The sequence below is a fragment of the Panthera leo genome, chromosome A1 (assembly GCF_018350215.1).
Source record: "Panthera leo isolate Ple1 chromosome A1, P.leo_Ple1_pat1.1, whole genome shotgun sequence".
Lineage (NCBI taxonomy): Eukaryota > Metazoa > Chordata > Mammalia > Carnivora > Felidae > Panthera > Panthera leo.
The window spans coordinates 85,993,795-86,006,466 of NC_056679.1; the positions used below are offsets into that span (position 1 = coordinate 85,993,795).

General features: G+C 33.2%; 1 protein-coding gene across 3 annotated transcripts in view; it reads right to left on the minus strand.

The window, feature by feature from the left end:
* Positions 1–295: 295 nt before the first annotated feature.
* Positions 296–12,672, minus strand: part of LOC122215721 (butyrophilin subfamily 1 member A1-like) — a 76,643-nt gene continuing 64,266 nt past the window's right edge. Inside the window, exons 8-13 of one of the 3 annotated variants that reach the window (XM_042931419.1) lie at positions 10,258–10,278; positions 3,402–3,422; positions 3,298–3,324; positions 3,124–3,150; positions 1,416–1,574; positions 296–673 (exon numbers count right to left, since the gene is read on the minus strand). In XM_042931419.1, the coding sequence (XP_042787353.1) occupies positions 633–673; positions 1,416–1,574; positions 3,124–3,150; positions 3,298–3,324; positions 3,402–3,422; positions 10,258–10,278 (296 nt within the window). In that variant the 3' untranslated portion in view covers positions 296–632. Of the gene's footprint in view, positions 674–991; positions 1,575–3,123; positions 3,151–3,297; positions 3,325–3,401; positions 3,423–10,257; positions 10,279–12,672 lie in introns of those variants that run through there. The other 2 variants (XM_042931425.1, XM_042931414.1) reach the window with 2 other exon arrangements.

Genomic DNA, 12,672 nt, shown 5'->3' on the forward strand with positions numbered 1-12,672 from the left:
AGACTGAAGTGAACCCACTCACTATTGTTCTGTATCTGGATAACTTTAGCCTTTCCCACACAACATTTGAAATTAGTAACAATTTATCAGTGTTTGCCTGTTTATTAGCAGTACCAGATACACAGTTACAGTTACAGATAATCAATCTAAGGTGTTTTAGATTACGGATACCTACAAAACATATATACAGTACCTAATAAGCATTTGTTAAGTAGATGAATAAATGATACAATTATATTAAATTAAGTTGGAGATTGTGTACATTTAAACTTCAAAAAAGAATGGAGGTAAAAAAGTAAAGAAATGAGTAGTTGGAAGACATATTCATTTGAAGATTTTTTTTTGTAGTGAATATTACATAGTCTGGGTTTAGAACTCCCTTGTCAAAGCCATCATACTCCTCTAGGTTTGGGCAAAGTCAATAAGGTATGGGCTCCAGCCAATTTCCTGATGATGTGGAGCAGAGTCCATGTCTTCCATCTCAAAACATGAATGAAGGAGAGACCATACCCATGAGGGTCAACTGGGAATTAACTTTCCTTCATCACTTGCACAAGTAGATGCTTCTTTTGGGTTTTGTATTTAGTTCTGTGGCCTTGAATAGTCATCAAGTAAGTTCTACATCATGTAGTTTAACTCAATTCTTGTCCATTAACAAAAGATATATTAGGAACTGAAATGATAAAAAGTTATAAATTATGGCATCAAAATGATTTTTAGATTTTAGATTTATTTGAAGGGAGAAGTCCATCATTCTAAAATAAAACATTTTTGTTTTATTTAAATATTTATATATTTATTTTTATTTATTTATAAATAAAAATTTCCCTGCTGAAACTAGGGATTTTTATGAAGTTTGTAAATATTGTAATATACATATATAATTATATAATATAATATAATATAATATAATATAATATAATATAAATATATTAGAATATTTACAAACTTCATAAAAATCCCTAGTTTCAGCAGATTCAAAATAGGGCAATTTTTGCTCAGTCACATAGAATGTCTTCTTCCTATGGCTTTTCTAATATGACCTAAGGGCAGGATGGTGAGAGGGTGTTCATTTTGACCATTGTAGAGGGGGCCAGGATAAAAGTATGGCCTCAGAGAATCTGTGAAGCAGTTTCTATAGGTGTAGATGTGAGAAAGATTGGTCACATTATAAAACGACACTCTTCCAGCCTCATAGTCCAGGAAGATACCTATAGTCTCAGGAGATTCCTCGAGGTGGAGTGTTTTCTGTGGGTTTAAAAGAGCTTGATAGTCATTGTTTCTATTCAAGCCTATTGTCCAGAACCCAGTCTCAGAGGACACCATGATTTCTCCCCGTCTGCAGACAGAATCCTTACAAATGCCTAAAGTCCATTTTATTTTATTTTTCACACTCACTTCCCAGTAGTGTTTACCTTTGGAAAAAATTTGCTGACCTAATACACAGACCAGGTTATCAAACCGCTGTTTTCTTTTGGGTAGTTCCTGAAAGGTATCACCTCCTTTCACACTTTTGTTGTCATCAGTAATTTGGAGATATGGGTTAGCTGTGTCTGGATCCAGGGTAACATTTTCTATAGAAGAACATGTTGTCAGTCTTGGCTATGACCAATAATATTCAACAGTAATTAATGCAATATACAAGAGTCCTTCCTTTATCTAGGAACTTTTTCTGCTTACTGGTACATGAAGCACATTTATAAATATTCAATTTTCAAAACAAAACATGAAATGAAGAAATATTTTCATTTTGTAGTTGAGACAACAAATACTTAGAGAAGTTTGTCCAACAATGATTACTAATATCCATCAATGTTTAGCTTCAAGTCCAGACTTACCTGATTCAATTTGTGAATTAACTGAAGACAATTATAAATATTTACATTGATTCTCAATGTTTTGACAGTTTAAAATTGTTATAAATCATCAAATGAAATTTATCTAGATTTATTCAATTAATTTTCCTAAAACTGCTTTCATATAGGTGCAAAATTCAGATACATGGATACAAAAATAATTTTTAAAGGGTTGTATGCTAAGTATATAAACACACAAAGCAAAACTAAACTTGATTCAGATATTTACCTAATTACACAGGATTCTGTTAATGTACACTGTATGTATTTCTCCTATTAATTAAGTGATCATAGTTATAAGTAAAACTAAATTCTACTTGTATTAGTGTAACCACAAAGAAAATTCCATTAGTATTAATGCAATATTAAAAATAACTAAAGACTCTTAGTCTTAGCACTGTAAATATAAGATTGTATGCACTTAAAGCCATTGCAGCTTAGTTGCTCATGGGTATTTTTCCAAAGCAATATCTGATATCTAGACTATACTTAATTCAATTGGTAAGAGTGCCTCTAAAGTTGTCTCATGAAAGTAAATATTATGCAAATTAGTCATATAAACTGGAGAAATCTCCTAATAATATTCATTATATATATATATATATATATATATATATATATATATATATAAACAGTATATTAATAAATACCTGGCATTTTTTCCTCACAGTGTATTTGTGTGAATCAAATGAAAATACTTTGAAATCATTAATACAAAGTTAGAAAATATAACACAAATTGTTGTTGTTCCTAATATTAAACAGAGGTCATACATTTGGCAATTTGTTAGATGTCAAAACTTCTGGTTTTTCAATTTGACAAATTAAATGAAGGGCCACAAATTTTGGTTCCTTGGAAATTAGTAGCATTGTGTCAGTAGCCTCCATCCTAACATAGTAAGAAGGCAGCCTGCCCTTACCCCATTCCCTGTCAGCTACACCCTAGAGACATTCCCCAATGAATTTCTGGTTCTGAAAAGCATGTTAGATGATATCATTTTGGGCTCTAATGTTCTGCTTCCATCCATCACTGAACCTCAGAAGCAGGACCATTTGTGATATATAAGGAGCTATAGCTATAACATACTCAATAATAAGCATTACAAAGTGGAAATTTTGGAGAAAAAAAAGGGATGTGTGTGTGTGTGTGTGTGTGTGTGTGTGCGTGCGCATATGTTTGGTGTGAGTTTGTGAGACCCCTTGTCTGGTGGCCCAGTGTACTGGCTAAAAATAAGAACCAATATCCAAATACTTCAGTCTCTAGTTACCTGCATAGCGTCGAGCATATTTCAACCCTAAAATTAAAAAAAAAAAAAGAAAATAAAAGAAAAAGAGTATAGTTTTGTAACCAAGGTTTACCAATGAATAAAACAAGAAAAGGATGAGTGGTCAAAAGGCAAGTGCATGAGTCAGGGCTAGAGATGGTCATTTTCATTACTCACCTTCTTCTCCCAAGAATTTTATCCTTTCTGAAAGAATGAGATAGAGTAAGAGTTTGTTTTGAAATATATTTACATGTCTATCCTCACAGAGAAATATTACTTACCAAGTTCTTCATGAAGCTTTCCTGAAATGCAAAACAGTGACAAGTCTTGTGAGAATTTGGTCAGGACTCATTAACTAGACTCTCTTTCTAAATTTTTTTAGTGTTTATTTATTTTTGAGAGAGAGAGAGAGACAGAGCATGAGTGGGGAAGGAGAATAGAGAGAGGGGGAGACACAGAATCAGAAGTAGGCTTCAGGCTCTGAGCTCTGAGCTGTCAGCACAGGGCCCAATGTGGAGCTAGGACTCATGAACCATGAGATCATGACCTGAGCCAAAGTTGGATGCTTAGTGGACTAAGCCACCCAGGTGCCCCAACTAGACTCTCTTTCTAATCTTTGCACATGTAAATTGCTTGGGAAGAAGAAAGAGAAAGAGAGAGAGAGAGAAAGAGAGAGATTGAATTCAAGTTATATATTTGGAAAATAGGTATTTAGAGTCTTTGGCTGCCTTTGCTTTATCGTAATTCAAAGGATCATAATGCAAAATTTTGACAAGAAATAGCCTCTCCCAGGTGTTTGTATTAAGCCTATGGACAGACTGCCTTCATCAAAAGAACAAAAAAAAAGTATAAATTTAAGAAATTAGCATTGAAAACACCAGTGAGTTTGGATATAATTTCTTTTTCTCCGCACCTTAAGAATTAAAAACTAAATGCAGTTAGTTCAGCTATAATGTTTGTTTTGAAAATGTAATTTAGTCCTAACATATTAAGAAAGAATTTCAGTATACTATGAATTTTTTCATTTTTTATGTGTGATTTTTATGGGATAGAAAACTGTACCCAGTTTAATCCACAGGTGCAGTAACATATAAAATATATAAACACACACACACACATACACACACACAGAAAAATACTCCTATACACACATATGCACAGATGTCAGAAGGACAATGAGATACACCCACCCACAAATGGCATTACAACTCTCTGTCCTGACACATCAGAGTAACTACAAGATTCCAGCTTCACCAATGGTATAGGGCTCCATGCCCTTCCTTTCTTTGGCTTTTAACCCTATTTATTTTCTGTTCATTTCCTCTCTTTCTACTTTCTTTCACCACTATTTATTATCTTCCTTTGCATGAGTTGTTGGGCATGCTGGTGGAGGTAGGGGCAATATATGCTGTCACATGTCTTTTTCATGGTGAAGTGCCATAAGGTTATAGTATTTAGGTATTTCCTGGCGATTTAAAAAGTAGAAAATTCTGTAACCTGTTTGCTAGGTTTTATTTTTTAAAAATATGTCAACAACAAGATTTTTGGCTACCGTGCCTGTAATGTCATGTTTATGGATGGAATTTATTTCTACAAAATTCATATGCTTTTAAACCCAGTGTAATAATATTAGAAAGTTGGGGCTTTGGAAAGTAATTAGGTCTTTACAGTGGAGCCCTCATGAATAGGATTAGTGCCCTCATAAGAAGAGCCATGAACACTTGTTCTTGCTCTCATCTTCTGCCTTGTGAGAGAACAGTGAGAACACGGCCATCTGCAAACAAGGAAGTGGACTCTCAGACACCAGATTTGCCGGTGCCCTGTACTTGGATATCCCAGCTTCCAGAACTGTGAGAAAAATCAACAAAATGAAAAGGCAGCAATCAGAAAGCGAGACAATATTTGCAAATCATGAGGAAAGAGTTAATGTAGAAACCATATAAAAACATATACGACTCAATAGCAAAAAGCAAACAATCTGATTTTAAAAAATGGACAAAGGGAATGAGCAGACATTTTCCCACAGAAGACATACAAATAGCCAAAGAACAACAGGTACATAAAAAGATGGTCAACATCACTATGTATATTATTATTATTATTGTCACTGTTTATTATTTATCGACGGAAAAGAAGTAAATGCCAGTTGTAACCACATGAATGAAAGTGAATTGCGATGGCATTATGCTAAATTAAGTAAGTCAGAAAGAGAAAGAAAAATACTGTGCGATATCACTTATATATGGAATTTAAAAAAAAAAAAACCTGAAGTCATAGAAACAGAGAATAGAACAATGATTACCAGAGGCTGGAGGTAGAGGGAATTTAAGAGATTTTGCCCAAGGGTATAAACTTAAAACTGGAAATGAATAAGTTTTTGAGATCTGTTGTACAGCATAATAACTATTGTCAAATACACAGTATTAGAAAAATCAAAGTTGTTAAGAAGATAGATCTTGATTTTTCTTACTCAGTAAATAAATCATAATTATGCAACATTATGGAGTTGTTAGTTAATGCCTTGGTGATAATTATATTGCAATATGTAAATGTATGAAATCAACACGTTGTATACCGTAAACTTACACAATGTAATTTGTCAATTATATCTCAATGAGAAAGATAAAAAATAAGCACAGTTTAATTTAATTTAATTATTTTATTTTATTTTATTTTGGTTTTAAAGAGCTGTTTCAAAGTTGCTAAGAGACTAGATTTTAAATATCCTCACCACAAAAAATAAATGATAATTATGTGATGTGATATTGATGTGAACGTTACCAGGTTATAGTGTGGTCAATATATTCCAAATAGAAATGTATCACATTAAAAAAAAAAAAAAAACAGAATTCTTAGGGATATGAGCTTTGCCAGATATAATGTTTAATATGTGTTCAATATAGTGTTCAATATGTACCTGAAATTGATATGTGACTTAAGAATATTTAGCATCCAGTTATCAATAGATTTTTTTTCCTTTGCAAAAGTTTTGCATTTACTAGGAAAAAAAAGTTTTTTTTTTAAATTTTTTAAATTTTACTTATTTATTTTTAAAGAGAGAGAGAGAAAGCATGTGCAAGCAGCAGAGGGGCAGAGAGGAAGGGTGAGAGAAAATCCCAAGCAGTCTCCACACTAATGGTACAGAGCCTGACATAGGGCTCAGTGCGGGGCTCAAATGCACGAACTGTGAAATCATGAACTGAACTGAAATCAAGAGTCAGATGCTCAACTGACTGAGCCACCCAATAACCCCCAAGGTAATTTATTTTAAATAAAGTCTACTATCAATATGTGGGTGCATCATGCATTCAGAATCAAATTGGTGATTTTATTTTATAATCCAGACAACAAATCATTCTTCTAAGAAAATTATAATAATTATTTATCATTTCACTATAATATAATCATGATTTATCATTTAATCTTTTTGTCTGTTTTTGTGCTACATATGTAAGCACAAAAATATAGGCACTACCACAGAAATCACAGTCATGTAAATTAAGGAAGAAATTGATATTCAAAGATAGGGCATAGAGTTGTAAGTAATATAAAAATTTATGAAACACAAATTGTCATGCAGTTAGAAACTGCACTTATGTGAATAGATAATAAAATTTTAGACTAGAGTCTCATGGTGGCCAGCTAGAGTTGGTTCAAAATATGAACAGAGCTTTTTCCAAATATAACCAAATTATATCTCTCCCAAGTGTGATCTGTGTGATATCAAGAAAGTACCATAAATTAGGTTGATACTGTTATTTACAATGTGATGGATAAATGAGCTAACGTGAAAAAAAAAAATCTGCATTCAGCATCTGGTATTTAACTTATCTGACATGTCCACAAGTAGCATTTATTACTTTTTATTCATGATATTCCTAATTTAACTGCAAAAATTTTCTACTTATCCAGCACATTTTTCCTGAGACTCTTTTTTAGACAAAGCACTATTTTCATTGTGATGAATAAGACCCAGTTTCTTCACCCACAGAGGCATTAACAAGCTGCCTGACAATTGAAGCACCATTCCAAAATCAAGGTGCTTTAAGAGAAGAAGGGCCATCCGAGGTATTTGTGCTCATTTTCATAAGGGTTATATTCTTTGTGTTTAATTATAAACATAATTTGTTACAAAAATGATATGTATCAATTTATTTTAAAAAAGTCAAGGAAAGAAAAAGGGATCCATTAGGTGTCTATTACCCATCTATAATCCCTTTAAAATATCTTGCCATCTTCTCATTATCTAAATATGCAGAATAGTTTTACCCCACAATAGTGAAAGGAATAATCTAATGCATGTTTTTCATAATGTCCTCTATTCTTTTCGAGATTAACTGTAACATTTTAATGAAAATAAACACTATTCTATAGCATAATTAACTGATTTATTTTTAATTTTTTTTAATTATTTTTTTTGAGAGACAGAGCATGAGCAGGGGAGGGGCAGAGAGGGAGACCCAGAGTCTGAAACAGGCTCCAGGCTCTGAGATGTCAGCACAGAGCCTGACGGGGGTCTGGAACTCACGGACTGTGAGATCATGACCTGAGCTGAAGTCAGATGCTTAACCGACTGAGCCACCCAGGCACCACTTAACTGACTTATTTTTAAATAAAATTTAATAAACTTTATTTTTTAAGCGTTGAATTACTGATTTTTCCCTTATTCTCATAAAATTAAAAACAAAATTATTGTTCATTTATAAATCCCATCCTTCAGGTGATCTGACAGAAAGGGAATAAAAGACAAATGATATACAGAAAAATGACTGTGTCAAAAAATGTATAAAATAAAAATGCAGTTTGTGACTATAAAGAGCAAAGACAAAACAATAAATCAAAAACAGAGAATGAAGATTAAGCCTCTTTTTTTTTTTTTTTTTTGCCAAGTGTCACTGAGGGATTGGTTCTAATTATCAGAAGTTTAGGCAACTGAAGAGATTACTAATGTTAAGAGAGTTGATGAATTAAGTATTGAATTTGATTACCAACTTAGTGAATAAAATCACTGGATCCAGCTGTACAGGCCACTAAGAGGGGCATTTTGTTTGTATTTCCTTCTCCATTACCTCCCACTCCACCCTCCACATTGAATTATTCATTATGGTCATTTGAGTCTAGCTCCATCCTAGGTTTCCTGCTCTCCCAAGCCCTTCCACCAACCTCCACCCTTCATCACCCTTCTTCTGAGTCTTGCTCATTGACTGTGGAAGCTCCTTTACTGGTCTTCCAATGCCCACTCCTGCACACGTCAATGGATTCTCTAATGCAGTCTTTTTAAAACTCGGATCTTATAATTTTTATGTTGAATACCTACTTACTCAGAATTCCTCAGTTCCTTTCACCACTCATAAGGTAAATATTAAATTCTAAAATTAAAAGGTTGGTTATTATCTGCTTTCTATCTACCTCCTCAGTCATAGTTGCTGCTAGTTCGTTGGTGTATTACTTTATTAATTTTTATTCTTGTTTTAATTTTAGGTACATGACAGAAAGAAATATGTGCTCCATATTTGCCTATGTATTACTATTGCAAAGCACATTTTTTAAATGTAAAGAGCATTAATAAATAAATGTAGGTTGTTGGTGGTGAAGATGATGATGAGGAGGACAATGATGACAAATATTTTTTTTTCCTCTCAGGATATGTCCCACATGACAAACCTACCTTTGTTAAACTATAGATAAATGCTTTCATTCTTCCATGAATCACGTTTAATTTTTTTTTGATAAGAGAAAAGATACTTGTTGGTATTTTTTATGAAATGAATTCAAGTTTTTCTTTACTCCAAAGAAGTATTAATTCAATTCTGGGAAAATGAGTTGAGAAAAATTATTGGAAATGTAACAAATATATGTATAGTGGTTTCAGATTTGGATTAATTTGTAGTTAATTCTGATTTCAGTCGGGATGGGCTTATGTTATATAGACCCATTCAGAGTACTTTTACATTTGATCAACAGCTTTCCTTAAGTGAGAATGTTTGTTGCATAGAAAATCTAAATCTTAATAGGATTCCAAAATTAAACACAGCAGGGACATAGGCTTCCAGGTCATGGAAACTAGAGTCAAAATTAAACCATAGACTTTACATAGGATTTCTCTTTTCCATTAAACTACCGATTTTACACAGACTGTACACAAACATGTACAGACTTTTAAGACCTGTTTATTTAGTTCAGTGTATATCTCAGAGTAGATTGTCCTAGCTTTTCTTTTTCTTTTTTTTTCTTTTTTACCACTAACCATATAATCTGTTCTCTACCTTCAAGAAAATAACATTTTGAATTGAAAATCTTGTCACTGTACCCCTTTTTAGAATTTATATGATTTCCTTATTTTCTTGGATAATATTCAAAATTCTGTTTCTTAGAGAGCATTCAAAATTCTTAGAATGGTAAGGACATGTTGCATTTACCAACCTTTGCCTACGTATAGCCTTGTCTAGGTTTTCTGAACCAGAGGCACCTGGCTAATATTGCCTCTTCTAATAGAACCACAGGCTCACCTCCCCTCAGAGTTTAGTGCATGTTGTGCTTTCTGCTTTACACATGGTAGTTCTCTCTTTGACCTACCTGTCCTTTTCAATATCTCCAGCCTCTTCTGCATTGACTTTCTTTAGCAAATCTAGAACCCCATGTCTAAGCCCAGTCCAACTGTTGTACTATCCATGGCATCATTAACCTTCCTCCATAACAAATATTAGAATATTTGGTTTTTAATTATTATTTAAATGTGGAATTTGTATCATTCTTATAGCAACTTCCATAAAGAAAGATAGTCCTTTTGTCTCATTGTTTCTTAAGCACTGACTGTAAAATAGTCAGTTAATTACTATATATACAAAAGACAAATGACCTCACTGAATGGCACTGAATGTAAGACCTGAGTTCCAGCGCTAATGGCACACATGGATTCATCTTGTTCTTCTGTATTTATGCCTAAAACTTTGTCTTATAAATAGTTATGTTCACTTTTTAAAGTAGCAGGAAGATACTTTACTTGTTTTGAAAACTTTTAGGTCACACATGGGGTGCCTGGAATTTGTTCTTTAATAATAATGAAAGAACATCAATATTGGAATATTGATATGGGATATTCAAACACTGCTTCAGTCAAATATAAATATCACTTACCGTTCTTTTTTTCTATGTTCCCTATATAAAGAAATAAAGAAAGAAAATGTATGTTAGAATGTGTCCTCTTATCCCTATTCATGGAATATCTGTCCTATTACTTGGTCTCAATTTGAAAACAGAGACCCTGAAAAGAAATACTTAATGATCCAGTGTATATGTGTGACACAGAGAGAGATAGTTATTTCCTGAATAATAATAATAAACACAAACTAAATACATACTATTTGACTTGTAAATGTGTTTATGTAGATATAAAATACGATACTAAAAGTGATCTCTTTTGGATGATGTCTCAAATTTGAGAATATAAGTGCCAAGGACCTACAAATTCTACCCATTCTTTCCAGGATAAGAGGGAAGTCTGAAAGTGGCCTTCAGACCCTCATTTTATCACACTTCATTTACAATACCTGGCAGCTGATAAGAAGGAAATGAAGGGGGGGGGGCTTCTGAGAAAGGAGGATTTACTGAAATGGAGGGTTTGGTTTACCTTACTTTGCATTAAAGACGTGGTATATTTGGCATACTCAGCTCTAGCAATATATCCTTTATTTGAGCAACCATAAAAACTTAAGGTGTCTGTCTTGGATTTTTAGAAATAAGGAGGTACTTTCCCGCTTCACACCTTAAAATGTTCCAAACTACAGGCTGTTTAGATGTACAGTCTTGGAAACATACCATGTTTATCTTACATTAATATTAACTTACTGCAGATTTGTCTTCCAGAATAAACGCCACATGGCTGCAGACTGAGGGTCGATTGGAATTTCAATGGATTGTACCCCCAACCACTTCGGGATAACCCATTTCTTTGAGTGTTTCAGAGAAGAGTCAGCAAAACTGTTCACAAGGCCTTTCTTGAGAATTTTCTCAAGTAGATAATAATATAGTATGTTTCTTGATATTACCAATTTTATTTAAACAAGTATATTTTCAATAGCTATTTATTAAACATTTGACCAAACGTGAGTATAGGGCCATAGTTATATGTGGCTTTATAACTGGTTTGTAGAATAACTTAGAAATTATCAAGTTTATGCAAAAAACAACCTTATTTAATCTCACTGTTAAAGTTTCAAATAAATTTCCCAGAATTATTTTTTCATGTCTATTTGAGTATTAAATTGTTCAGGCCATGCAATAGCCCATTTCCCTTCTGCCTCAGGTCTCCTACCTTCTCTCACCTCCCATGAAACTTGTGGTTCCTCCAGGAAAGAGAACTGAAGGTGGAGTGGAGTGGGAGTTTGTGTAAAGGAAGGAGAAAAACTTGTCTCACATGAGGGTCGTCTGCGTGCTTAGATGTTCAAATTATCACTTTCTTTTGGAGAGGATTTTGGTAGATTCCTTAAGGTCCTCCCTGTCAATTCCCACACGAACGATAGCCTTTCATGGGAGAGGAGTACTTAGTAACTCTCTTAGGAAGTGTTCCCTCCACATCACTCTCTTGAGGTCACATAGAGCCTAACTGAAAGTCTCATGCCAAATATATTTCTAGGCATCTCCAGGATAAGATTCTTCACCTTGCCTCACTTGGCCCAGAGTTGCATGGCCAAAGACATGAGATTCAATTCAATATAGTATTAAGGAAATATAAGAAATTAATTTTGACATAAGTGTTTCTCCAAAAATTAGGTGTTATGTGATCTTTAAACCCTAGATCAAGAAATAAACCATTAGGTCTGTTTCCTAGCTAATATTTTCTTTCATACATAATCTAGAAAAACAAGGAGTAAAACAATTTGACAAAGAAAAATATAAATACAAATAATTTTTTCCACTCAACAGATATTTGTGGACTGGCTGCCCTTAGCTCCGCATGGATCAGGCTCCCTCAGTAAAGGAGGACACATAGCTCTGACCTGTCACATGCACAGATCACCATGAAAAACAATAATGAGAGAATGAAATGGCTGTGGGATACCATAGACTACTCATATCCCTCTCTCAACTAGTGAGGGTTCACCAGGTTCCCACAGGAAAAACAGAGTTAATTAGGAAATGATTACAGAAATAAAATATTTCAGGAATAGAGAAAAACAAGTGCAAAGGTACAGAGACCAAATTACCATAAAAATTATCCTAAAAACAAGGCCAACAATAAAGAAAAATCAAAACAAAAATATGCATATGGTATATCAAAGCTTATGCATATCATATTTTTAAAATTTTATATATCATATAGAAAAATGCAAAGTCTTTAAAAGTGCCCAATATTGATGGTGATATATTTGATTGGCATCCTATTGTATAAAATAAAATTAGCATTAATTGTTATTTAATAATATAGATTCAGATATTAGAAGAAACCAATATGAAGATCAAAATTCAGGTATTAATTTGTATTTAAGAAGTAATAGTAGAAAAATCATAAAGGAATATCTGAACACCTTATTGAGACTGTAAAAAATAAAA